The 27,318-nt window shown below is 32.9% G+C and overlaps 3 protein-coding genes and 1 long non-coding RNA gene across 9 annotated transcripts in view; 2 read left to right on the plus strand and 2 right to left on the minus strand.

Moving 5' to 3' along the window:
• Window positions 1-271: 271 nt before the first annotated feature.
• Window positions 272-16,829, minus strand: LOC105831282 (1-acylglycerol-3-phosphate O-acyltransferase Pnpla3). Of its 2 annotated transcripts, XM_012671294.3 has the most exons (13): window positions 16,670-16,829; window positions 5,785-5,897; window positions 5,229-5,348; window positions 4,926-5,114; window positions 4,687-4,770; window positions 4,425-4,601; window positions 4,069-4,244; window positions 3,179-3,289; window positions 2,515-2,672; window positions 2,213-2,300; window positions 2,011-2,104; window positions 1,715-1,916; window positions 272-1,555 (listed from the first exon to the last, which is right to left on the minus strand). In XM_012671294.3, exons 1-13 carry the CDS (start codon window positions 16,827-16,829, stop codon window positions 1,338-1,340), a joined length of 1,890 nt encoding a protein of 629 aa, XP_012526748.1. In that variant the 3' UTR covers window positions 272-1,337. The 2 variants fall into 2 exon arrangements, with proteins under 2 accessions (XP_012526748.1, XP_012526758.1); XM_012671304.3 differs by lacking the exon at window positions 3,179-3,289.
• LOC118647845 lies at window positions 5,358-15,748 on the plus strand. Its single transcript, XR_004964978.1, has 3 exons — window positions 5,358-5,758; window positions 6,536-6,581; window positions 7,103-15,748. It is a non-coding gene; the product is annotated as an uncharacterized LOC118647845 (long non-coding RNA).
• A 2,156-nt stretch (window positions 16,830-18,985) lies between the features above and the next one.
• LOC105831268 (armadillo repeat-containing protein 5) lies at window positions 18,986-25,108 on the plus strand. Of its 2 annotated transcripts, none has more exons than XM_012671274.3 (6): window positions 18,986-19,763; window positions 21,240-21,460; window positions 21,589-22,314; window positions 22,438-22,619; window positions 22,891-23,167; window positions 23,284-25,108. In XM_012671274.3, the coding sequence occupies exons 1-6, from the start codon at window positions 19,512-19,514 to the stop codon at window positions 24,212-24,214; spliced, it is 2,589 nt and encodes an 862-aa protein (XP_012526728.1). In that variant the 5' UTR covers window positions 18,986-19,511; the 3' UTR covers window positions 24,215-25,108. The 2 variants fall into 2 exon arrangements, with proteins under 2 accessions (XP_012526728.1, XP_012526737.1); XM_012671283.3 differs by having other exon boundaries at window positions 19,630-19,763; window positions 21,326-21,460.
• Window positions 24,868-27,318, minus strand: part of LOC105831233 (cytochrome P450 315a1, mitochondrial) — a 36,265-nt gene continuing 33,814 nt past the window's right edge. For all 4 annotated transcript variants that reach the window (XM_036293615.1, XM_036293614.1, XM_012671232.3 and 1 more), the window contains 4 exons: window positions 26,849-27,186; window positions 26,158-26,382; window positions 25,857-26,084; window positions 24,868-25,792 (listed from right to left, as the gene is read on the minus strand). In XM_036293615.1, coding sequence (XP_036149508.1) covers window positions 25,676-25,792; window positions 25,857-26,084; window positions 26,158-26,382; window positions 26,849-27,186 — 908 coding nt within the window. In that variant the 3' untranslated portion in view covers window positions 24,868-25,675. The remainder of the gene's footprint in view (window positions 25,793-25,856; window positions 26,085-26,157; window positions 26,383-26,848; window positions 27,187-27,318) is intronic.

The following is a 27,318-nucleotide window of genomic DNA, read 5'->3' on the forward strand; positions in this document are numbered from 1 at the left end:
GACTCAAGTTTGTTAAATATTTGTCTTGTATTCTAAAAATTAGCTGTAATCTCTTATACATTTTTATACATTTACTATATAAACATTGTATAATGATCATCAGACATACTTTCAATTATAAATCAATAACTAGAAAAAATTGTAAATGATTTAGAGATAATTTATTTTATTCAAAAAGTCATTTATAGATTTTATAATTAAAAAATTATTTAATTTTTAACATATATCTTCCAAATTTATGAAATATACACAATGTGTCATCTGTTTTCTCTTTTGAAGCTTAATTTATGTCAATCCGTTAATTTCAATTGTTCGTTATTCAAAAATTACATTTTGTTTCAATATTTTTACTAAAGAAAAATCAACTTCCTAGAGTTTTTTTCTAGAGTCAAAAATACCGCTGATTTTAAGACATGCTATTTAATCACCAATATATCAGTCTCTTTATGTGAAATGTATCAATTCACGTAAGCGCTTTTTATTAATGTTGAATTTTCAAATCCAAGTAAGTTAATCCAACTTGGATTACGATAGAATACTGTTGTATGTCGTACTACAGACGCTCAAATGCATGTAACATTGTTGGCACGTATTCAATAATTTTGGTTACAGGTATTCATTTTTATTTTAATTATATCTTATAAAAATACATACAGAGTGAAACATTTAATTTTGACTGTCATTCATTACACATATGAACTTTAATAAAAAGCACGTGTTATAGTGCCGTACATATAGCTCTATGGCATACGCGTGTATTATTCAAGAAATTTTATGTTTAAAATAACGATACAATATTTCAATTAAATTTCTAAATATCAATCAAAGCAATAAAATAATATAATGACTGCATTCCAATATTACTGAAATATTACAAAAAATCTATAATTTCTATTACATTCACTATAGATTTTCAGTATTGGCAGTAATATCAGAACGCAACCAAAATAAAAGCTAAAACCTTTCAAAACAGTAATAACAAAAAACTTCGATAAAGTTCTTCTAAATATTTGAATATCATTAAAAAATATTTGTAAAATGAAAATGTGTATAGATACACACGATTAAATATTTTAGAATATTTGAGCTTAAATTACAATTTTATTTAAGATAATATGATATAAAAACTTGTTAACAATAAAATCAATAATTTTTCCCTTTTTAAACTGAGCAATTTATATTATTTCATACGTTTATGCACAATGAAAATGTTAAGTATATTAATTTAAATGTTTCACTCTATATAAATCGTGATTAATTAAGCGCATATATGTCATTTAAAAAGTTATTTTTTTCAGTTATATTATAAAGTAACAACTGTATGATAACAAGCTAGCTTATTTTTCTACCAAACTTGTAGATGGTTGATCTACTTCCGGCCAACTGTCTGGAGATTTAGAAACCTCTATTTGTTCCGAGTCCTTTTCCATTTCCCACTCACTTTCTGGATCAGAGAATATGTTTGCGCTATTCAATATTTCATCTTCTAACGATATATCCGACAAATTTTCCATGCTTTGTTGGTGCCCGTCGGTATAAAGAGACTCTGTAGTTACTATACATACATTAAAAATTTTTTAATTAAAGAATTAATGAAGAATTGGATTAATAATTGCAAATCATTGACTAATTCAAATTGATGAAAAATATAAAATATCCATCAAAAATCTCTATCGTTGATATTTCTTATAAAAAGTCTTATAGAATTAATTACCATCATTGAACGTGTGTTGAGATGATAACCATGTAGGCTCATCCCAGTCATCAAATTGAAGTTTTTTAGTACTGTCAATTTCATCCATGGTAAGCATGGTATGCGATTCTGATTCCGTTACGTCAAAGATTTCTGTCACTTGCACTTTATTGTTATCGTCCATATAATAATACGCTATTACAGCTTCTTGATCCGAAGTTGCCTAATGTAAAATAAAAGTTATAAAAGAGGTTTGATGTATAATTCATCACAAAACTTATTCAAACCACGTTTTTTAGACATTTTATCATGCTCACTTGGAGAATATTTTCGAAAGTATCATTCGCTGATGTAAAGTCGCCCATATCTATCACACAACTCGATTTCCTTGAGTCATTCCATGATTGTCCACTATAACGTGAAAGATTTTAATAGTGATGACTAATCCAACAAGTTTTGTTAAATATAAATAAACGTAATTTGTTAATTCTATAAAAGAACTATCTCCTCTATACTTACCAATCATTGTACTGGAGAGTCAAGTTCAAATTCTTTTGCTTTTTATACATAGCATCTGTCTCTTCGATAGTCTGCACATCATATGGATCTGCAAACGTTCAAAAATATAAAAATTACTGCCAAATAATTTAAGCTATATTAACACATATGTTCTGCCATATGTTATTTACAGATAGTTAAATGATAAAATTATTTATTATAATTGATTTAAAAATTCAGAATATTAAAACAAAAATATAATGGATTCCTGATTGTTTAGAATATTTCAGAATATTAAAATTTATTGGATAAAATGTACTCACTGGAGTCATATTCCATAATGTTAAAACAACATTTAATTGTTTGAGGTAATGGCTCAGTATAGGTATTGAGCTGCGGGAACATTATACTCAACTGCTCTAAGAAAAATTTACTTAATTCCACCAAGTTATGTCGTAGTTTTGGAACACTCGTAATGAATCTGAAATAAGAAAAATATGTTTTTCATTAATTGCAAAGTAAATTATTATAAAATATTACAGGTATTTATATTGTGAACCAAGACATTTATCCATCAAGATATTTTTGCTTATTACTTTTTATCTCTTTCGCACCTTCACAAAAGTATAAATATAAAGCAATAAAACATAAGCAATAATAAAATAGTTTGGATTTGCTATTATATTATATTAATTATGTTATGCCTTAAGTTCTTAATTGATTGGCTGATTTGCTTACTACTTAAGTTTTACTGCTTAAGTTTTTCTATGTGCCATGATCTTAAATCCAAAACTAACTTAAGAATTCGCTCACGTATAACAATACTTAAATTCAAAAATAAAAAATATTTTAATTAACCATATATGTGTCAAAATATATTTACAATTCAAAAAAAAAATTCACAGAACAAATGCTTTGATGATTTCGCAAATACATGTTGGTGTATCACGAAATAAAGAAAGCATTATCGGAGAATATTATGCTTACCGAGAGTGTGTTAAATGTCTATTGCAAGTAAGTGCCTGTTGTGGGATATGCAGAACATTTCCGACTATTTTGTATTCCAAGGTACGAGTTTCTATCTTGTTACCAATCAAACTACCAATGACATGCATGACATTAAATACAATATCACAAGCAATAAATATGAATGAAATTGCACCAATGACAGAATCTGTGATATGTATTAATGTTAATATTGTTGCTCATGCAATGAAAATGCAATAAAAAAATAATAAAACTTAAGGTAAAATTCCTGTCTAGAGGATTAAAAATTACTTTTGCTGTATTTTTCTAAGAACACAAAAATATATTTATAGAATACTAAAAATAATATAAAATAATAGAATTAAAAATATTGAAATGATATTTTTGATACAAACAGCAATTTTTACTTAGATTTAAAATGTTTTAAAATTTTTCAATTTAAATTAAAATTCTCAAATTAGGTATATATATCAGCAAAGAACATTTTCTGAAACAGAATGTTTTAACTCTGAAAATATTTGGTCTAAACGTTTATAAAGACATCCATAATAATATTTCGTTCACGTATAAACATGTACACAAAATCCAAAATTTTCAGATTAAAATTTTTAAAAAATAAGTTTTTAAACAAAATTTGATTAAAAAATATCCTAGACAGAAATATTCCTTAATCAATCTATAATATTTAATATTAAAAAAATATTAATTTACAAAGTATATATGTATATATAACATGCAACACCTCCAATTAATGAAAACAAAAAGCATTATTTGTAAATATTATAATTATTTATGCATGTGCATCTGTATAAAAATAAATTGTTTTTACTATGTAAAAAGCATATATATGATACATATTTACAGGCGTATCTGTTTTAACAGCTACTTACTTTGTGATTGTAGCGTACATTACATCTGCTGGTAGCGTGCAAGGCAAACTCAACAACGATAGCAGTTTCATGCTACGATGCTTAAAGAGCCAGTTAACAAGTCCCTTGTTAGCAGAATCTATAGCATCTTGGAATATTGTCATCACAGTTTCAGGCATATTAGCTACTAATGCTTCCTAAAAATGGAACATCAAAAATGTAAAATAAAGTATTTAAGATTCAAAATTTAAACATTAACAAATAATTATTAAAATAAAATTTAAATTCAATTTTAAGATAATAGAGTAAAATTATTTATCAAAGATAAATTATCGAAAATATTGTCACTATTGTCCAAAGTATTGAATTTTTCTCACCTGTCTATGCATTTTACATTCCAAACATTCCGGATCATATTCCATACAATCGTCGATTGTTTCCTGAACTATGTATGTCGACTGAACCGCGAGACACCTTGTGCAATTTAGCAAATTATTACGATGTAGAAATCGTAACGCATCATCAAATCCTTGCTTACACATACTCGATAGAATCTGTAATTTTAAAATATAATCATGTTTGTTATATTTAAAATATTTGATGCAGTATTAAAGAATGTAATCAACATTTTCGTTTTACCTCCGTTTTAGGGGGAAAGAGTATTTTCGTGAATCTATATATATTTTGCCTGGAAAGTTCTATGCTTGTATTGGCGAGATTTACCTACAAAATATAAGGACATACATAAATAATCCAAATAAATTATAAAGTTATCCAGTTAATTAAGCAAGTATACGTTCGTTAATTTAATTGTACGTATTGCTGAAGTTGCTTAAACTTTTTTAGCAAGAAATTAGTTTATATGCGTGAATACGTACGTGAAAAAGTTGCGATGAAATGTCTCTCGGGCAGATATCGCTTTCCCCACAAAACGGACTAACGGTAATAGTATTTTCATCGAGCGTAGGAAGATTGTCGCTGAAACCGCCGTCCATGTATCTGATGCCGTGAAATCGTGGTGGCAGCAAACCAGAAAACAACGGCACAAACGAAGTGGCTAACAGAGCCTAAAGAAGATAAAAACATAATAAGCGATGAACAACCCTTCAAAGAAAATAGTCGTAATTTGTATTTGTATGAAAAGAAAATGTTAAAAAATTTCTCCATGCATGTTTTTTTACCTGCAACAAATCTTCCTTTGAATTAAATTGGGAGACGATCACATTCTTGCCGTCATATACTCTAGTTAGAGATATGTGTAATTTTCCATTAACACGGATATGTGCATCATCTGGTAAAAACTGAAATAAATATAACAATAAGATTAAAATAAAAACGGCTGCTTGTGCATTTTCATGTGCACTTTTTGCTACACTATAAAAAGATTTAGATAATAAATTTATTTACATCGAATCAGTCTTGTTGCTCAGAACTATCGTAATTTAAGAATTTTTTCAAAGTTACATGTTATATTTCACGCTTTTGTTATAAATTAAAAGATTTTAAAGGTTTTTTTTTTATGTAGATGAATATATCCTCGGATCAGAGCGAGTGATCACTACTTGTGTTACCAATAATAATCGAATTTAAAGGAGCTTACTTCACAAAACTTGAGTATAGCATTGATATTTGCATGCTAGATGATGCAAGAATATTATTCAGAGTGGAACGAAAACTGCGCGCATAAATGCCAGATGCAAATTCTAATGTGGTAATGTCATTTCTTGCTCTACTCACTTTGCGTAAACTACCCAGCAATATTTCTTGTACATTAAAGGACGGGCTGAACGGTCCAAGCGTGCGTTGTCGTGCTTCACGTGCCACGCGTAATACGTTGCTCGTTATTTCGCCTGAAAAGAGCGAAGAAACGATCATGAATCAAAGTAAAACCAACCTGAAACTGTTTGCGAATCTACACCGTCGGAATTCGATGACGATAAAACCATAATCTTACACTCTTAATGCAAATGCAAACTGCAAAAGTTATCAAAGCGGAACCAAAAGTTCTAGATAAAAATAGTTAAATTTATAACGCAATAAAATCCTACAAATTTCCGCAATAACTGTATATTATTGCTACAATTGCACGCAAATAATTTCTTTAAGAAAAAATTATTTAATTAAATATACCAAGAATTTATATCATTCAACAAACTCACAGATAAATAGCATCATTAAAGATACGCACATTCATGAGAAATCTATATATATAAATTTGTGCATTAATATTTATTTATAAAAAGAGACATTTTTTAAATTAAACATTTAAAATATAAAAAATTAAAAATGTGTATGCACGTATATATTTATCACGGTAATCAAAATATGCTGTTGAGGCAAAAAAGGAGAACAATAACGAATCAATGACGGATTAATTAATAATAAGTATGATAAGATATTTATAAGATACCGATATTGGCATTACCTATATCGATAAAATATTGGATAAAAATCAGAGTTGAGATAATTGTGCTTAAATCTTTTATAGGAATTGTGTGTATGCATGCGTTCTCATAGGCTTTCATCATGAATAGGTTCGTATTTTCCCCAAGGTCATCGAGTGTTAATATTCAAAATTTATCTATCTAACAAATGAGCACAATAAAAAAATCATATCTCTCAACTCGTTAATCTTGATTAATTTAATTTCTGTTAAGCCTTTTATTGAGACTCTTAATCGCTATGAAAATGCAATTTATGATTCACGCTCCATGATCAACAACGTTCCTATCACTAATGAGATATTCGCTTTCTATTTATTTGTTGATCTTTCTAAAGAACAGAACTTTTTAATAAAATATCGCTATTAGTGCTCCGACACAATTATCGCAAAAACTAAATTCTCAGGATTAATTAAAAGAAATTTTTTAAGGCAACACGAGATACGAACTTTTTTGAGTATACGAGAACACGATCTGTGAAAGCAAAGTTTTAAAATAAAGTTATTTAAAACGAAAAGTTGAAACGTAGAATAAAAACTACCCCAATGTCGATGTTACGCAAATAAGGCAATGTCGTAAAATATTTTCAAGATGCAAAACATGCTGTTTTTCAGGACTACTACGTAATATTGATGATATCGTGATGTCCGTGATAAATTGACAATAGATAAATACAGATGTGCGTGCGTCTATTATAAATTTACGCAATGTTACGACGACCTTCCTTCTATCTCTCTGGCATTTGCTCCAAGAAAATATAAACTCAAAGAGGAACCTACGTCAATTACGAAGCAAAGAATGAGCGATAAGAAAAGAAGAAAGATATCGTTGCGCGTGTGGTATCTTCCGATCGACCACGCGACATTTCTTGTTGAAATAAACGAAATTTCGTGATCTCTGTGATCCTTAAAGAATTATTCGCTGAAAGAGTCACAAAATGACGTATGAAACAGTCTGCAATGACGTCCGCGGGGGGTATCTCGTTGTTTAATTATTTCAGAAGATTGGTCATTTATATAAGACGAGATATCTCAAACTAAGATTATAGATGAGCTACAATTTTAATACAAATTTAATACAAAATATTATACAAATTTAATACAAAAAATTGATACGATAATACGCACTCGAATATCTCTTCGCGTGATGAGATATAAATCTACAAAAAATTCCAACTTTATAAAAGAACTAATATAGAAAAAATATAAAAGAATAATCTTTTTTCTTCAAATTTAATGTTTTGTTATTTTTCTATATCGCTCATTTGTTAATGATATAACTCAAATTGTAATTTAATTAGGTTGTCTTTAACTCTTTTAGGGGCGATAGAAAGTATACTTCCCATCTCATTTTCTTCGATTTTTTCGATATAACTGAGATCGTATAATCGTAAAATAAACTGTTCTATACTTGTTAATGATAGAACTATGCACTACTATATGAGTTTTGCATCAATGCATTTTGCAATTGTTATTAAACAAACAATGACAAAAATGCTCTTTTTTCACGATAAATTCGTTCTAGAAGCCTCTTAAATGTAAATAAACTTCCAGATCATAATTTTAAATTCTAGAGATGACGAACTAAATCATATTAAGTTGAAGTTGAAGAAAGTCTATTGTTACTATTTTGTATTCAACAAAATATATAGCAAAAATGCTATTTTTAGCATATGAAATTGATTCATTCACTTAATTTATAAGTCAATTGTATAGAAGATAGAGTTTCGAACATACAAAATGTTAATAATTCAAAACATTCGTATTGGAAATTTTTATTTTCTAAGTTATGTCTTTGTTGTAGCAAATGAGCGATATGTAAATCTGCGCAATAGAAATATAACATCTTAAATCAGCTTTACACTTGAATAATCTGCGAATAAGCATTCGCGAATTTTCAGATTTCGTGCGTCTACGCGACTGCCGTTGCGCACGCCGCAAATCTCGTCGAGATAAGCACGTGCATCCGTGTTAAGGTTCGCGTAATGTTTACGTTCGGCACGCTTGATCTTGAAGCCGAAAAAGAAAACGAATCGTGCTCCCCCGAGATTGATACGGAGCGGCGGTTATTTCGGATTTCTCAATTCCCGTGACGGCGCGTCATACGTGTCGATCAGCCGATAATCGTCGAAAGACGGAGATAAATAAATATGGTCCACGGGCGAGCGACGCCGACGGAGAGAAATAAATAGCTCGCGAAAGGGTTATCAGATAATGTCCGCAAAATGTTAGGGAGTCAGCGCGAGCCAAACGTATACGTCAGCGTATCCGATACGCAGCTTAGCCGATAGATAGGAAACAGCATTGCTTTGTTCGCCGTATCTCTCCTGTACCCGGCTGTAGAGATACGGACGAGAGCTAGCTGACATCACGTGTCGGAATCGCGAGCAAAGCGATTCTACGCCGCGCGGGAATCACTCGTGGCGCGAAAAGATCAAGGAGAAACGATGACACCGGGATTCGACGCCAGCGTCCAGATGGAATTTCTCGGAGGCTGAGGCAAAAACCAAATTTACAGAATAGATAACGACCGAGCGATTTATTTTCTGAAAAGTACGAAATGATATCCCGGTGCATGCGCGCTAATTGTTTCCTTTTTTTTTTCTGAGGCTCTGTTTGGATCACAGAATGCTGGCGAAGGTATCGAATAATTTTTGATATGTATTGTATAATAATGTATAATTACGTGTGATAATTTATATTCGATATTGCAATTATTTAAGCCTTAATCTAAACTATTTCTCGCAAAGTAAGGGCCGCAGCACAGACTTTTCCATAACGCATAATGTCTAACGCATAAGAGAATCAATCAATCAGAATAGTTTATTTCCCTCCTTCAGGAATAAAGCTCTCCGATTGATTAATTCTCTTATGCATTATGCATTATGCGTTATGCAAAAGTCTGTGCTGTGGCCCTACAAACAAAGATTAAGTTTCATCCTCAACTTTAACCAATCGACTAGTCTAACGTAAATTTTCAAAGATTTTTTTTCTTCAGAAGAATTTTGGAGATCTTTAAAATAGAATTTGTCAATTACAACTACATATTAGTAGAAAACATTTATTGCAACACATTATGTCGAATTTAATTTACAATATAAAACTGCAAAGGATTAAATATAATATTTCCTATCGTAATCCGTATTTCGAAAATATCGGATCTATATAAATTTGCGCATCAAATTCACGGTATGTGCAAAGAAAATATTTTGTTAACATCAAATGCAAATGAGAAAAAAGGATTCATATTTTTCACGTATGTATTAGCGTTCGAATAACATTAACAATCGTTGCAGCGGATTGCGTTGTAAAAGCAGACTGACTGCGTTGAATATTAAATCAAGCAATCGTAAATATAAACAATTGTGAATCTAAACGAACTTATAGCATAAATCAGAATAATAATTCATGCGTAATGCGCACGAGATGAAGTACAAGAAACATTGGAAATGATCTTTTAGATCTTGGAAAGGAGATGCAAATACATGTAAATGTCGCAACAAGAATTAATAGTGATAGAACCAAATACAAATAAAAAATCATTACATGGAATCCGCGTTCTGAAGAAGATGCACTCGACCTATGGACGCATTCACCGTTGACGAGCCGGAAACCGTTATTGATACCGGTAAATCATATTGTGTTGGTTATTTTATTATAAACTAGCCACAGTTGGAATTAATCGACCGTTTGACATATCCGGGGTCTTATACAGAGTTCCGTTACGTTAAAAAATTCAATTTTTTTTCATTAAGGTAAAATTTTAATAAAGTAAAAAAAGGGCTAATCCTTTCTTTTCTTTTATCAGAGAAATATCCATCGAACATTAAAAAATTAAGGAATTAAATGATCCTATACGGGAAGAATGCGAATGACTATCGAAAACATTTAAATGATAGAAAATACGATTCGACTAATCCGTATAATGCAATCGTTTATGAAAATAGAATAAATTCTGATGATCTATAGATGGATTTAAGTATTTGTCGATTTGATTTTATTGCAGCGAAAATTAAAAGTTTATTATTTCAGATGAAAAATAAACATAATTAATTAGAGGAACGTTACCACCAATGCTAGAATATCCCTCTTTATTTTTTGATAATATTTTTTAAATAAAAGCTAAAATTAAAGCTTTGAAAATATGGATGTAAACTAGAAAGTATCTTCTAGATGACAAAATGATATATAAGTTCTCTTCGTCTGATGTGTCACATTTTTATTTCTGTGAAGTAAAAATTATCTCTTATCAAATAATTGATACATGCTCGGATGCAGACCTATGATCAAAGGATATCAATGAACATCTTTCTAATCTTCAGACTATCAAGAAACAATTTTAATAAGACTAAATGCCAGTCCACCGATCGTTTCGTGATGTAGATTATCATTGGCACGCGCGCGAAGATACAAAAAATGCCGAATGCACGTGAGGACTTTGTCATTGCGCGTGAATAATACCTAGCGATCGTATATCGTAATCAAGAGGTAGTAACAGGTTGATAGATCTGTAATTACTTTTGTATGTAAAGGCACTGTTCTTTGGACTTAGTCCTTCGATAAATATCGAACAAATGTTTGCAGCCCGCGAGAGATACATGTGCATCGTTCTATCTGATATTATCTGAAGGAAAAAAAAGATAAATGAGTCATTGGAAACATTATTTCGTTATCGCGGCATCGTATTATTCGATAGATTTATATTTTGGAAATTACAATGATGTAATCAATGATGCAAGAATAATAATCTCATCCGCTCACCAGGAGCCGACGATAAGAAAGTTATGGTTAGCACATTGATTGCCATAATTGATGATCTATAAATAGAACTATAATTAGCTAATTCAACTTTTTAAAGAAGAAAATAAAAGTTTATGTTGTAAATTTTGAATGAAAAATAAATAAAATTAAGTAGAGTACCAAAATAACTGATATAAAAATGACATCAGGAACAAAATTATCTAATTGTACAGTGACAATCAACGTATTAAATAAATTTATTGACTTTATGGCAAATAAAAGATACTTTAAAATGAAATTGCTACTTTACACGTTATATATTTTAAATCAATGATAATATATAAAATCAACAAATTCGTTGGTGAAGAATTATAAAGAAATACCGCTGTATTTAGATTACTGTAATTAAATGACTCAGTCTTATTTTCATTACCATCATCGTCCCACGTAGATCAAAACAAAAGCGCATTCGTGAGACATTTTAGTCTTTTTCTCGTTATCCGGCATTGACCGACTTCAATCATCTTACAGAACATTGAAAAAGATACGTAAAACTAGTGATGGAATCAAATATCTTATAAGTAGGTTCGAATCTGCTTGTGTAGCTTTAAACTCTCTATGATTATCTTTGAAAATTAAAAGCAGATTCAAACTTAAATAAATTCAAAATAGATTCAATCAAAAGTGGAATCAAAAGTGTTACTTTCAAGTGGACTCGAATATGAACAAATACGTTGAAATTCTTTATGAGTATTTTATTAGAAACTTTATTTTTAGTAATTCATTCTTAAGGTTCGAGTACTACTTGTAAGATTCGATTCTTTATGACAGAAATTACTTATAAATTTATATTTCGAATCCTTACAGATATTTATTCTAAAATTTAAAAGTAACCAGTCAATATCGATTATTTCACAAGTACGATATATAAAATATCACTTCTTATAAATATTTGCATTCTAGAAAATTACACTTGCTTATTGGGTTTGATTCGACCTTTTAAGTAATACAATGAACTTGATTCCATCACTATGTGAAATTCAGGAATTCTCTTTCAACATATTTTATCTCAGTGCGATAAAACGTTATAGCTAATGTTTATTTTATGCGTTTCCTGCACTTGTTTCCCCCTGACAATTTATCAATTTCGAGCAAGGCTTTTCTTTCCGCTGTATAATCGACAAACATCACACGAACAATGTAATTTTGATTGCCTTTATCAGGCAGTAAATTGTTAAGCCGCATAATCGGCGAATCATCGATAATTGCCGGCGCTTATCGCGGCACGCAGATAAGCTTGGAAAGCAAATAAATTTCAAAATTTATCGATGCTTATCTCGCCGAAATATTATCCATCAACTCGAGCATAAATATCTAGCTAAATATCTCTATATATGTGTGCGTGCGCGTGCACTCGGATTTACGTGTGTATCGCGTATCTCATCGCATTATCAAAATCGCATTATAAAAAATCAACATGTAATCGATCTATTAATACAATAGCTGGATAAAATTCAGAATATTTTCTCCGAATCTTCCTCAACAAGGAAAATGTGTTTTTTAACTTCAGTCCGCAAATAATCGCGACGACACCTCGACCTCAAAGATCTGCATGCTACTTTCTTCCGGCTGCAGTCAACACGGTGAAAAGTTAGAAGGTCCCGCTAACATATAACAATTTCTCCGCAATAAATACGTGCAGTCATAACCCAGTTCCACTGACACCGATGCACATGTATCTAGGCGAGAGAACCGACAAGAGATAGCGTCTAACTTTTTTCCAGCCGCCTAGATTTGCATTGAATGACCATGATTTTGTGATCGTTATTCGCGAGAAAACATATTTGTCACAGCTGCCGATCTGTTTGTTGTACGACGCGCGAATCATGTTATGAACGAGCCTGTCTAACGACCTTGTTTGCGCGCCGCGAGATCAGAAACGCGTAACTAAATTCTATGAAAGTAATACGTTTGAAAGCAAACAATAGGCAGAAGAGGAGGGAGAGAGGAAGAGAGACATGTGGAGCTATTTTAGATATTTGAATGTCGATTTACGAAGACTCCGGGATCTTGAATCGATAATAATTAATGAATCGATTCACAGATTTTCCAGTCTTCGTAAATCAACGCTAACATTTAAAGTACTTTATCATATCTCTCCGTCCATTAATTTTAAGTTTTATAAATTAAAAATTTGCGTGTCTCGAAAGATCTAAATGTCAGTTGTCTAAAAAAACTTGTTCTAAAATAAAGATTAGCATTCTTACATCTATCAGTTATCGATATGTAAATCACGGACATGAATAAATTGCAGTTGCTGGGTGGAAGACAAAGAGATCTATTGAAGCGGCAATTTTTTTTTCAGGTGTATACCAAGTTAAATCTCTTCACTCATCGGTGAATCACGCGTCGTTCCCTGGCGGGTTCTCGTTTAATTGAGTTCAGACTACGTTTGTCTTTATACGTAACTCGTCTCGTTTCCGTAATTAGGACTTACGCAAGCGGACGGCGAAGTGCAGCGACGCTTGACCTCGCCGCTACAATCGCATCCGTCGAAAGTGATTCATAAATAAACTCGCTGTATTGTGTGACGCGCATATAAAAAAGAAATATAGATGTTAACACCTCAACAAAACACTATTCAAAACATTTCGACTCTCGCAATGCTTCAATCTTCAAACAGAATTCTTATTTAAAAAGAAAATTGTTTTACCTGCGCAAATAAAGGAACGAGTTTGAAAAAAAAGCTTGTAAGCAATAGATAAAAAAGAAATCTGAAATAACATTATAAACATTGCAAACAAGGGAAAGCTCTTTATATCATGTGTATGTACATCAAATATATATTTTACAAATTTTTCTGTATCCTTGTCGTAGATAAAATAATAAACGAAAGTATTTCAATCTCATTTCTTGCTTATTATATTTTAAAGAGAGCAGGAAATGCGCGACAAATTAGATGCGTCGCGTTAATTTCATCGTTACGAATGCATAATGGCGCGCGGTGAAAGAGATAACGAGAACACAAGGCATGCCGCTTGTGTTTATCCCGCTTCTGCTCTCCTGATAATGAAAGACAACGCGTTTGTCTTCGCGGGGAAACAAAACACTCCACGCGATAACACCTCGGCACCCCGCGTGCTCTTCACAATGCGGCGCATGCGACCCATTTACTCGAGAGCCACGGCGTATTAAGGATGATTACGCGACACGCACGCAATATACGCGTATTTACGAATTATTTCAGGACTCGTGCCGGAGATGATAAGTCGCTTATCGATCGGAAGTTACAAAGCCTCGGAGAGATTATCGCGGGGTAATCGTCATCCGCGGCGTGTGTTTTTACATAAAGCTACGCACGTTTACCGATTACAACACGTGCCGCGTAACTATTATTACGGAATTAATAATTGAGACAAATAAGAGCGACTTCCTCATTCGAACCAGAAATTCTCATGAAATGTGTAATCGTTTTTTACTTCTCACATTCTTTCGGATTCTTATCAAATTCTTATCAAAGGCTATCGAAATTTTTTTTTAAAGCAGAAACTATTGGAAAAATATACCTAAAATATTAATTTCCCTCTTGTTTACGCGCGTGAATCGAATAGAATAAACATTTCTTTCATGGAGCAAGGTTTACTACATGAATGATAAAACTTCATTCCCTGAGATTAAATTGCAAAATTGTTTATCCCCCACGAAAACATCGACCGTGTATTTCTTTACATTTTTTTTATGCGAATGATTTCTCCGATTGTAATATATTGCATTCTATTTTCTTTCTATACGGTTCATTTCCCTCCGATCGAGTTTGATGACCACCTGCGACAAACGCGCGAGAGCAATCTTAAAATGCGGCGGTCGATGTTGTTCTACGCCGCGTATTTAATAAGAAAAATTAATATTTAATGAGTATCGCAATCTCGGCGAGCGTGACAGATATGGGAAAGGACAAGCGCGCTACAAATTTACCGCGTCGTGCGCTAATTAGTTCGCTCTCGTTATCGCGGTAATGACACACGCGCGAATAAATTATAGACGGAATAATAAATCCATCGGTTCGACACCCCCTCGTCGTGCAGCAACATGTAATTTGCACGCGCGCGCGCGCGCACATTTCAGATAACTACCAAACCTTTTAGTAATCAATTTTCAGATACGATATCGTTCATCGAATGAGCTTGCGATTTCAGATTTTACGATTATGTAACGGGCGCAATTAATTCTTTCAGAAATCTTGATTATCCAGAAAAAACAATTCGAGTCTTGTCGCACTAAATGTTAGAACAGTTTGAATATCTTTTGATTTTATGATTTTCCTTGATTCTCGGATAAGTAGTTGAAAGATTTCTAGAAAACGAAAGGCAATGTTCGAAAAAACTAGGAAAAAATAATAAAGCCAGGTACTCAGATAAAAAAGGGACAAAAGAATAACTCACAAAAGGAAGATATTTTCTACTTTTTTTCATTGATTCTCATTTATGGTAGTCTTTATAGAAAATGGAATGCTCAAATAAATTCAAAGAAAGAAGAGATAAGGAAAAAGGTACTCATAAAAAAAGGAAAAAAAGAAAATTTTCTTCTATAAGTGTATTGAATTGGTGCGATATGAAATGAAAAAATTTCGAACTGATGCGGAATGAAAAAAGGGACGGATGTTTGAGTAAATAGAAAAATAGAAAAGAGATAACGCATTCCCGCAGGAGACAAATACTCATAAATAAAAGAGAAAACAATTCAGGAAAGGAATAAAAGAAAAAAGAGAAAAAGTGAAGAAACTGATAAATTTATGAAATGTTTGATAAAAGAACATTTAAAGGAAATGTGATATTCAAAGTGGAGCATTGACAAAAGAATAGAATAAAAAAAAGTAGTTAAAGGAGAAAAACAAGAAAATTTAAAAATATAATATACAAATAACAAAAGATAATAAAATCGATATTAAAGCTCGGTTTTTTGCAAAGTGATAAAATATGTCACAATGGGTCTTTGTTGTAATTCCTGTCGTATAATAAATTTACAAACTTTTACATGAGATAACTATATAGCTCGTTTATTGAGCCGTTTTGACATATTTTATAAAAATAACACATAAAATATAATAACATTAATGTTATGTAACATTTTTACTGCAAAAGCTGTTTAAACCTTCAACATTCCTGTTTTTCAACGAACAGGAAGTCGTTCTCCACAGGATTACACACGATGAAAAATGCCGTGACGATGAAAGAGAAATTATCAGATGAATGTAGGACGCGCTAGGATAGATCGTTCCAATCCAATTAATTTAGCGCGCAATTCATCCGCGAGGACTCCAGCGAGGCGGCGATCGTTTTACATAATTAAGTAGAAAAAAGGAGAAATAGAGAGAGAGAGAGAGAGAGAGAGAGAGAGAGAGAGAGAGAGAGAGAGAGAGAGAGAGAAAGAGAGTTCACTCACCCAGGGGCAAATCGCAGAGCAAGCAGCACGCGGCGATAGCGCCCGCGGACGCACCGCTTATCTTATTCAGCAGCAAGTGCGGCGCGTACTTTTTGAAGCAAACCGCCACGCCGACGTGATAGATGCCGAGGAAGCCGCAGCCAGCGAATGACAGATTCATGTTGTCAAGTCGCTCTGACCTAGTGACTCCACGACGACACCCTCCGGAACGTTCTCTGTGTCGGATTGTCCCTTCCTTCCCTCCTTCTCTTCCTGATCCTCTTGCTCCTTGGAGTCCTTCACGGAGGAAAAAACGGCCACGCAGCTTACGATGCTTTGCCGCGAAAAATCGCGGCCGATCACCGGAGTGATCTGTCACTCCTGTGTGTGGCGGAAAAGCGCGGGATACACCTGTTTTCTTCTTTCCTCGGGAGGACGCGCTTGATTTCGTACGTAACGTATCGTTCGAGTTGTGCGTGTTCGGCGACGATGCGAGAAGCAACACACACGTCACGACGGCCGATCATATACTGACGTTGTAGGAGCAACAGCTGTTCGTTCTTGATTATGTAGTCCGCAGATGAGGAGCGGTGAGAGGGCGAGGTGCGGAGACACAAGGAGGAAAGAGGAGAGGCAAGAAGATACGCGTCACGAGGCACCGGCTACAGCAGCGATAATAACTATTTGCGCGATAACATGTGAGAGGCCACACGTGACGTAACGTCGCACGATTGGCTCGCGCCGGGTGGTGTGGTTCATGGGCTACACCTCCCACGTGCCTGGGTACGGTGCGTTCACAAATGCACTCCCATCAAGCCGGTTCTGCAATCGCCGTCGGACCATTTCAAAAGCATTTGAGTATTTTCTAAGACTTTTTTATATTTTACGGTAATTTACATAATATAATATGTATAATACCTGCTTTCAGCTGTCTGTAACTGTAACTAGTCGATTTAAGCAATGCAGTTTGTCAAAATCTTTGGTCTGTTCTTTATATCTATATTATACTGCTAAACTAAAGCTGGCAATAAATTAAAATGAGAAAAAAAATGCTTGTCTTACCTTAATTTATTATATAATTTTAAAAAATCGATTAAAAATTGAAAAACAGAACTTTATGACAGACCTTAGTCGAACTTTTTATACTTGTAGGCAGCTATTATTTTCTAATAGTTATTTAGAATGACAGAAGCAAATGTAGATTTTACGAACATGTGTCAAAATTTTTCCAAATAACTTTTCTATCCTTAAGAAAGAAACAAAAAATCTGGAAAAAATAAAAAACTCGTTCTTTTTCCAAGCTTTCAAAATTATAATTTATTACACTAATATCGGACAGTAAAGGCTAACTTGACTGCCGATTTGCATTTATCTAGGCATTTAAGGCTTCAATCTACTTGCTTTATTGTGATTGGTTCAAAATCGTAGTCGCCACAGTCGAGTCGGTCTTCACATGTTGCATTCCGTAAAACGCATATACACCATGTATAAATATGCGCGTTACGGACCACAGCCTCTATTATAGAAAAATGCGCGCAAATACGCGTTACAGAACAGCCAGTCAATAGTTTGATACTACTTAACGTAGTTATAAGGCCGCAGTACAGTATGTAACGCATAATGCATAACGCATAAAAGAATTAACCAATCAGAAGTCTTTATTTCTATCCTGGGGAGGGAAATAGATGACTCTGATTGATTCTTTTATGCATTATGTATTATGCAAAAGTCTGTGCTGCGACCCATAAAAAGCAGACCGTGCACTTATAAGGCTATTTGACTCTTGCACATTGAGTGCGATGAGTAATATCCAATGAGAGCTTTGCATTTTCGGATTTTATATTATTATGTTGGAAAAAAACCAAATTCTCATTGAATATCACTTATTAACGTTCAGTGTGCGAGACCGTCCTTTCAAGAACATCTTTCAAGACCATTTTGAAAGTATATTCTTCAATTTTATCCCATCAATAATTTTGGAACCCCAAGAACACATATATATATTATATAGTTTAATAAATTATTTATTTTAAATAAAATTTATCAAAAATACTGAAATACGACATCGTTTTTTATGCTATATATATATATATATATATATAATACTTATAATAGCGGCTACATAATGTTTTATTATATAATTTAAATCTTAAGATTATCAATATTTTTTATTATCTTAATTAATTATTAATTAAAAGTTGTATACAAAAGTCAAGTAAAAAAAACATATTATATTTTAATTAATTCTCTCTCTTTCTCTCTTATAAGATAATAAAAAGAAATTAATAATTTTATCAAAGCATTAGGCAACTTTAAAAACGAGTCATCTGGTCATACTTTACACATGCGCAGTGGCGTGCAGTCTTCGAGAGATTCGTCCATTTGTCACACGAATCTTATGTCTTTATTTCTCGATTATTTGTATTTGCCCGGTGAAGCAGCGTTCATGTAATTTTTCTAGGAGCAAAAATGTAAGGATTAAAAAGTTTTAAGTACTCTTGACGTTTCGTGTGATTGAAACTCTCCAAGCAACGCGCGATCGTTTCACGAGGAAAGGTTAATCGCGGAATCGGAATGAGCGAAGAGTAACGAAAGGCAAGGAGTTCTGCTCGAAGTTACATGATCGGTGCCCACGGTACACAGTGCTCGGCCAGATCAAACCCAGTCTTGCGGATCGGAATACATCTGTAAGAAGAAGATAAAGAAGAAAGTACGTAGCACGGAACGACGACAATGTGCGCGTTGTATCCCCTCCCCCTCCTACGTGTATAGGATACATTGTGACAGTTTTGACGGAACATCGTGCGACTCGCATACCGCGTTCGCCCGAGTCTCGTCGACATCGCGGCACCAGAACTCCGTGATGTCACTGTCAAAAACCCCACCGGACGAGTTGGCGACGCTGGCGAGGTACGTCCGTGCGAATAATCATCGCGGCATCGCCACTTACCTCGATCAATTCAAGAGCGACCCGAGGCGATGCAAAGAATTCGTCAGGCGGACCAGCTGCCTCGACATCCTCATCCAGCTTCTGTGCTGCAAGAACTCCAGGATCGTCGACAGGAGCCTGAGCTTACTCGCGGACGTTTGCATGACCGACGACGTCAGGAAGAAGGTACGCTCCCCTTTCGCCTTTCTTATTTCCAACAATAATGTAACTTTTTGTCTTAGTCATTAAAAGTGAAGAATTTCTTCATTAATTTTAATGGTAAAATTTTTCACTTCTCATGTTATTACAGGAGGGAAAAAGATTTACGTGATTGTTATCATGAAATGGCATAGAAAACATTATTGTTCAATTTCAAGTTTTTCCCTTGATGTCGGTGTCCTCTAATCAGACATTTTACATAAATAGGTTTGTTGATGTTGCTCTGGAGTTATATAACGTGTCACAAATAGTGACTTTAAAACAGCTTAGGCAAAGCCTGTAATCATAATATACAGACAGTTTAAAATAATATGTTATTATTTCAAGTGACATTGTGAGATGCTAATATGACTTTGATTAACTTTTGATATCAGTATTTAAGATGATCTTTTAAGAATGGATTAAAATCATTATACAACATTTATCTATATCCTTATAATAATGAAAATTCTAATGTGACAAACTTGCTGGATATATAACTTTCTAAGCCATTTTACCAATAAATAATCTTTAGTTTTCTTACTAATATAATAATGCAGTAGAATGCCCATATTATGTCCATATATAAAGTAATTATGATCAATGGTCTAAGTTTACCAAATCTTTTCTATCTATTCTAAGATGATCTATGTAGTTGTATAGTATCATTTTTTCTATATCCAGAAGAAACATAATTATAGCCTGGCACAGATCACAGATTCCTTTTTTGTTTCTATTCTCATTTTAATTGGTTGATTATTACATACTGTGTCTGTCACTTGCCTTCTCTCGCTCTAATGTGATTGTATATCATGTAATAAATATGAGTAGAAGAGAGAGTCGGAAGAGAACTGTCAGTTTAGAAGCATTCAACTGATTCATAATATGGATGAAATTATATTATGTTAGGGCAATGGATCATCCATAGGACAAGCAACTGTATGTGGAATATAATATAGAATAATATATTAATGTTTTTATATAATTTTTCTTATTTTTTTTAGGCATTTATAATACATATATAACACTAATAATAATACTAATAAAAATATGTGTTTATCAAATGGATGAAATAAATGAAAATATACATAAAGAGATATTGAATTAAGATATAAAGGGCAAAACAAAAGATAAGATAAAAATGAAAATGTTTCTCTAATTAATACCACTACTTTAATTAATACTTGTTACGATACATATGTTTAGAAATTATAAAATATAATTACGATTTGAATTTTATAACAGAATTTAATACTCATATTTTTATATGTAATATTTTTGCCTGTATTTTTATATTACTTCGAAGTTACTGAATGTTTTTCTAATAACATCTGGAAAAGTCAATTATAAATTAATTAAATAATCTTACATTGAAAACATTCAATAATTTGAAACCTGCACATTGTAGCCTAAAATATCTTTCTTTTTTTATTGTATATACATATATGAAACGCATAATTTCAGGTAAGAAACAGCAAGATAGGATTCAACATAGTGCTCATAATAGAAAATGTTGAGCTGAATCCCATGCTGCACTGTCGTGCTTGCAGACTCATCAGTAACTTGTCCGAATGTAGTTGGCACGCCAAAGAATTGTGCGATGTTGGAATAATGAAACCACTTGTGGCACTCCTAACATCAAAAACCAATGTACAAACGTATTGCATGGCTATCAGAGCTGTAAGGTACAAAGTTGTTTCCATAGTTTCTTTTTTCTCCCTATATTTTATTATAAATTTTATTTACATTTTATATTACAATTATAAATATTTATTCTAATTACATTCTAGTTACTTTTTAATTATATTTACAGAAATATCTGGAACGTTAACAGAAGTATTAGGGAAACGATGGTAAAATTGGAAATTGTCAAACTAGTTGCTCAATTATTTGTTATGGCTGAAGAGAGGTCTAATGTGGATACTAAGTACGGCAAACTCATGGATGCATGCTTGAAAGCCATGTGTATATTTCTCAATACTTTAGATCCACGATGCGGTGAACAGATGCACGTGGACAAAAACATGTTGGGCTACAAGTGCCTCATGCGTTGCTGCAGCGTGAGCAACAATAAGATGGCTATTAAATGCCTTTATACTCTCTGTCAAATACCAGAATGTCGATTGAGTCTGGGTATTTCTGGCACAGTCGAGGAGCTTATAGCGCTGATAAACATAGCAGATACTAGCTCCAGCCATCTATCCAAGGAGATGCTGTTTAGTTTGTGTTTATTTTGTCGAGAATCGGTAAATCGAGATAGGATCAGACAGGGCGATGGATTACAGGTTTTCGTGACATTATTGAACAAGCCCGAGCACAAACATCATCATCTCAGGTTGTTGGAAGCGCTCTCACTATTCATCCATGACGATATTGGTCTCGACATTCTGACAAAGCATGGTATATTGGAGGTCCTGGTAGCAAAATTGATGGATGTTGTAGCTAAGAACAGCGACAGAAACAGCATATCGAGAAAACGTACCAGCGATTTTCTAATTGATGATTATTGCAAAAGGCCTTCCAAATACCCAACTTCGAGGTAAAATAGATTACATAATATGTATATTTGTATGACTTTGGAATTTTGATTTGAATATATGAAGTCGATGATTTGTTATATTGGGATTAATTAAATTTAATTTATTTTGGACCTTTTTTGCAGATATAGTATGGATTTTTACCGCGACGATTGGAGCCCGAGGAGTGCTACAAGCGCTTCCTCTTCGTCGCCACCTAGCACACCACCTTTGCCATCTTATTCTGATTTCAATTCAGAAATGGATGATCTCGAAGATAATGTTTATAGTCCAGTCTGCAGCGACAAGGAATGCGATAACGACGAAGGTATATCAGTACTATTGTCTTTTTAAAAATATTTTGTTACATGTGATCTGAAATGCAAATAAGGATCTTAAGTTCAAGAATCATCTTAAATCTAGACACAAGCAGACTTAAGACTTACTTAACCAATAAAATAACAGTATTGACGTCTCAAAATCGTACTTAAGATTGATCTTGAATAAGATCGGTCTATGAATTCCATCTATAAATTCTTAAAACAAATCTAAATTTAAATTATTTGTCTAAATTAATACTTTCATATATTCTATTGTAGAAGAAGAAGCTGCTTCCCCTAAGAGCTACAAATCACTAACAACCATCGAAGCTGATTCCGATTCTTCCTCTCTCAACTCTGAGACACCTTCAGAAACAAATGCCTGTGAATACTACACGTTAATGTTGCTGAGTAAATTAAGTCTCTCCCTTAAACCTATCGACAAACTGGCCGAATCGACGACCATCAAATCGCTGATGGATTACATAAAGTATGCAAAGAGGCAAAACTTTTTTTTAAAAGGCACTGCAGTCAAAATATTTATAAGAATTATAGGGTAAGATTTCTCAAATTACAAATTACTTCACGTCCGCACAATTTTTTTGTACTTATATTTGTTATTTTAAAAAGATGTTATTTACATCACATTTATGTTTTATTTCATTTGTTCAGGAATGCGGTATATTTCATGCCGTTGCTGAAGCAGGGATTAGTGTTCGAGATGCGAACTCTGCCAGAAATGGAACAGTGCACGCAGTATTTGCGTACGGTGGCGGAAACCGGCGGTGCCACCGGGCAGTTATCGTTTATATTGCTGCGCGGCGAAGAGGAATGCAAATTATTGACTGCGGTGTCGATACCGCTTCTGATTAAGACACAGGACACCCTCAAGTGTTTGCTAAAAAAGTATGGCGGACTACAGCTGATATTCCGTTTGCTTGCGGATTCGTCGCACAAGTTACACAAGCAGGCGATCTGGTCGATCTGTCAGTTGGCGAAGACGCTCGAGATTCATCCATCGGATGATTACTCGATTGCTGAAACAGCGACGAACGTCTGCGAGACGAACCGTACAAAACTATCTGAATCGTTGACGGTGACATTTGAACTTGATGACGGCACAACTATTGAGGCTTGCAAGCAAGTATTGTGCCAGAATTCGCCTGTCTTCTTCGCTATGCTTGAGGGTAATTTTAGTGAGTCGAACAAGAGACGAATACGGCTGAGAAATACGTCGCGCGACGGCCTGAAAACGCTAATACTTGCAACCAACAAAGTCAAACTCGAAAATCGAAGCATTGAATCACTATTGGATGCCGTACTGTTGGCCGATTATTTCCTCATGCCGGACCTAATAGACACGTTAACCGAAAACTCGGTAAACAAGCTCAATCACGAGAATTTCTGTCGAGCCTGGCGCTGGGCTAAAAATCACTCCTGCTATGAGTTTAGATCTTATTGTATCAAGAGCTTTCTTACCTCGAAAATGTCGTGGAGTGAAACAATGCGAACATTCCGCGATTTCTACACTACCGGTAATGTCTTCGACGAGTTCCTATGCGAAATCAAGGATATAATTACGGACGTATTGTGCCAATGTTAAAAATATTAGACAATCGAATTCGGATCAGTGCAATTGTGACGAGAATAAGAAATATTTCGATCATTACAAAAAATTTTAGAAGAAATTAAATATGAGACAGGTTCTGAAATAGGATTAGAGTAAACTTTTCTTTTTTATCATTAATTTATGTGTTTACTCTATTCTTTAGAATTTTTTTAAAGGGAATTCTTTGCATAAGCTTGGTACATTTTTAATTGCGAAATTATTTGATAATTATATGTCTCTGAAAAAGATTAAAAAATCCCAAAATTTTGAGTGGAGATAATAACAAGTAAAATGTAATAAAGATATCCTAACAATATATTGTAAACGCATATTTAATCAAAGATTATAACAAGTTTTTAAGATAATTTTCTTTTAAATTAAATTTGTGATTTACTGCATCTTTTACACGATAACAATAATGTTACTTACAATTATGATAAAATTCTATGTAAATTTTCTTCATTTTTACATGTATTTATATAAATTATTTATTGAAAATAAAAGTTTAATAGCAAAAATGATCGAAGATTTCATGCAATCAAATGCAGATTTAAGTATTGAGTCATAATTATGATGTAATGATTTTGTAAGGTTTACCAAAATGTCTGAATGACGTTATTAATATTAGACATTGATACATTTTACGGTTTTTTAAACATATATTTTATTAGATATACATTTTTAACACAATATTGATAGAGACGAATCTTCTTCAGAGACATATGTATATGAGCTTGTAATTAAATAGGAGTTTTTAAATTAAAAACTTACCTTATTTATATCTTGTTATATATGATATATTAATTTTGTACATATCTTGAGATGTTCCAAGCATTCTAAATATTTGTATATAATATAAAAATACTTATAAAATCATCATCTTCCAAATCATGTATTAATGTTTTTCGTATTTAAAAATATACAATAAATTCTGTTCATGAAATATCTTGAAGATATTATTATATATATTATAGAAAAAAGTCATGAGAACACACATTTTCTTACACATTCGCTTTCCCAGATGCATAACATAGTGATATATAAGATGTCTCATAAACGATATACAGACCATTTCATCAAAACATGCAAATTTTCTTTAGCTTTTTCATTTTAATTTTTGCTAAGAAAAATCATTAAAATCGCCAAAAACATTTTTAAAAAATTATATTTTTAAATGTTTTTCGAAAAATTAAAATGTGATGATTTTTTGCAACCTTATGCTTATTTAAAATTATGAAAAATCTTGACATAAGTTTGCCTACGCGATAATTTTGTTGAATATATGTGGAACATTCTATCTTCATGAAACACCCTATGTGTGCGTATCATATACGCATTCAACAAATATAATGAATTATATTTATATATATATATACAAACTGATTTTAATTTCTTGCATCGCGTCATTAATAAAATTGTTGTAAATTATCTATCCGTAATTATATAATGTCTTTGTCATGTTTCTCTATTAGACAGCTTCAGTTTGATTGGCTTTGATGGCACAGAGACCATATGCAAAATCATCTCAATGCTATCCCGATTTTCGCACTCAATCTTGAAGTTTTTAATGAGCTACAAAGAAACAATATACGGTTGTAGTCATGAATGAGAATTAATTAAACGGTTGATGACTCACCTCTGCCAACGTAAGAGATAGTTGTGTTTCTGCGAGTCTGCGACCGATGCAGTTTCTTAAGCCTACCGCGAATGGTATACTGGCACGCGCGTCTTTCACTCCTTGATAGTGCGATGAAGTCCCTGATAATTTCTCTATTTTGATCCACCTTTCTGGCCAGAATTCGTTAGGTCGTAGAAAATACTTTTCGTCACGACTACTCGAGTAAAGCGATATGATAATTAATTCCTAGGAAAAAGTCACTTTCAATTAGTTATTTTGTTTAACAGCCGAAAAGAGCGAATAATTGAAAACTGTTTACCCCTTTCGGCACCAAATAATCGCCAATTATGGCGTCTGTCGGCAAATATCTCGTAAGGAATGGTGCGACAGGATGCAGCCTTAGAGCTTCCCTCCAGATACTCCTCAACAGTTGGTGTTGCAGAGTTTCCTTCACTGACAAGTCTTTGATGTTATGGAATAATTGATTCTGTAACTCGGGATGACTACTGAGCAATAGCAATACCCATTGCATGGTAACCGATGTCTAAACAAGTAATTGCATAATTATAATTTTGCTATGTAAAACGGCCTATCTTTTAATTAATAATTGAATATCAATTTTAAAATCAATTGAATTAAATTTATTCTTAATTTTAACTTTACTTCAACTTTTTCTAAATTAAGAACTTTTATTTGAGAAAGTTTAACTCAAATTGCAATACCAATAATTATAACCCTCACTAAGTTTCAAATTTAAATTAATTTCTTTATGCCTTTTATTATGTGTACAGGTGTGTCTTGCAACTAGTAATAAAAAAAAAACAAGAAGAAATTATAATTCAATTCCAAAGAAATATGAGGAAAAAGGGTGATAATTTCATACTTAAAAGTTTTATTATACCGGGAAAATTTTGTTTTAAAACAAATTCCTTTTTTTTTCTTTCTCAAAAATTTCAATAAGTTACAGGACATCTTATGTTACACATTAATTAATTGAAAGAAAAACATACTGTATCGCCGGCGGCTATGATGAAATCGGTGATTATTCTGCTAGTCATATCACTGCTAATACCGTGATTTATAATTATCTGCATAAGTCCATCCCCATCCGACATCTGGATCATTTCCGGCACTAAGTTGTGCACCCTGTCCAGTACTGTATCAACAGTCTTAACGAATTGAGTCCACACCGGTAATCTGAGCTTCATCGCCAATTTAGCCGGTATCATCGAGAGAGTTGCGGAACATTTAAAAATTTGATGCACCATCATCGCCACGTATTCTATGTCGGAACGTAGTTGTGGCTTGCAATCTCGCCATCGCGAACCTATCATAGTCGCCAGCATCACTAAAAAAAAATATTATCGATTGGTGTCGCGTTAGTAATCATGAAAGATCATTACAAACAACTTTATGTGACGAATGTGCGTATAATTTATTAATAATATAACGTTATTTAACACAAAATAATAATTTAATG

Source organism: Monomorium pharaonis, chromosome 11 (assembly GCF_013373865.1).
Source record: "Monomorium pharaonis isolate MP-MQ-018 chromosome 11, ASM1337386v2, whole genome shotgun sequence".
Taxonomy (NCBI): domain Eukaryota; kingdom Metazoa; phylum Arthropoda; class Insecta; order Hymenoptera; family Formicidae; genus Monomorium; species Monomorium pharaonis.

Coding starts and splice junctions, on each gene's coding strand:
- LOC105831282 (XM_012671294.3), bottom strand. CDS start 16,829: ATGAATCTGTCATTCGCTGGCTGCGGCTTCCTCGGCATCTATCACGTC. Junction 5,349..5,784: donor TGCTGGGTAGTTTACGCAAA/GTGAGTAGAGCA, acceptor TATTTATTTCAG/TTTTTACCAGATGATGCACA. Junction 5,115..5,228: donor CAAAGGAAGATTTGTTGCAG/GTAAAAAAACAT, acceptor TATCTTCTTTAG/GCTCTGTTAGCCACTTCGTT.
- LOC105831268 (XM_012671274.3), top strand. CDS start 19,512: ATGTCACTGTCAAAAACCCCACCGGACGAGTTGGCGACGCTGGCGAGG. Junction 19,764..21,239: donor CCGACGACGTCAGGAAGAAG/GTACGCTCCCCT, acceptor GCATAATTTCAG/GTAAGAAACAGCAAGATAGG. Junction 21,461..21,588: donor ATGGCTATCAGAGCTGTAAG/GTACAAAGTTGT, acceptor TTATATTTACAG/AAATATCTGGAACGTTAACA.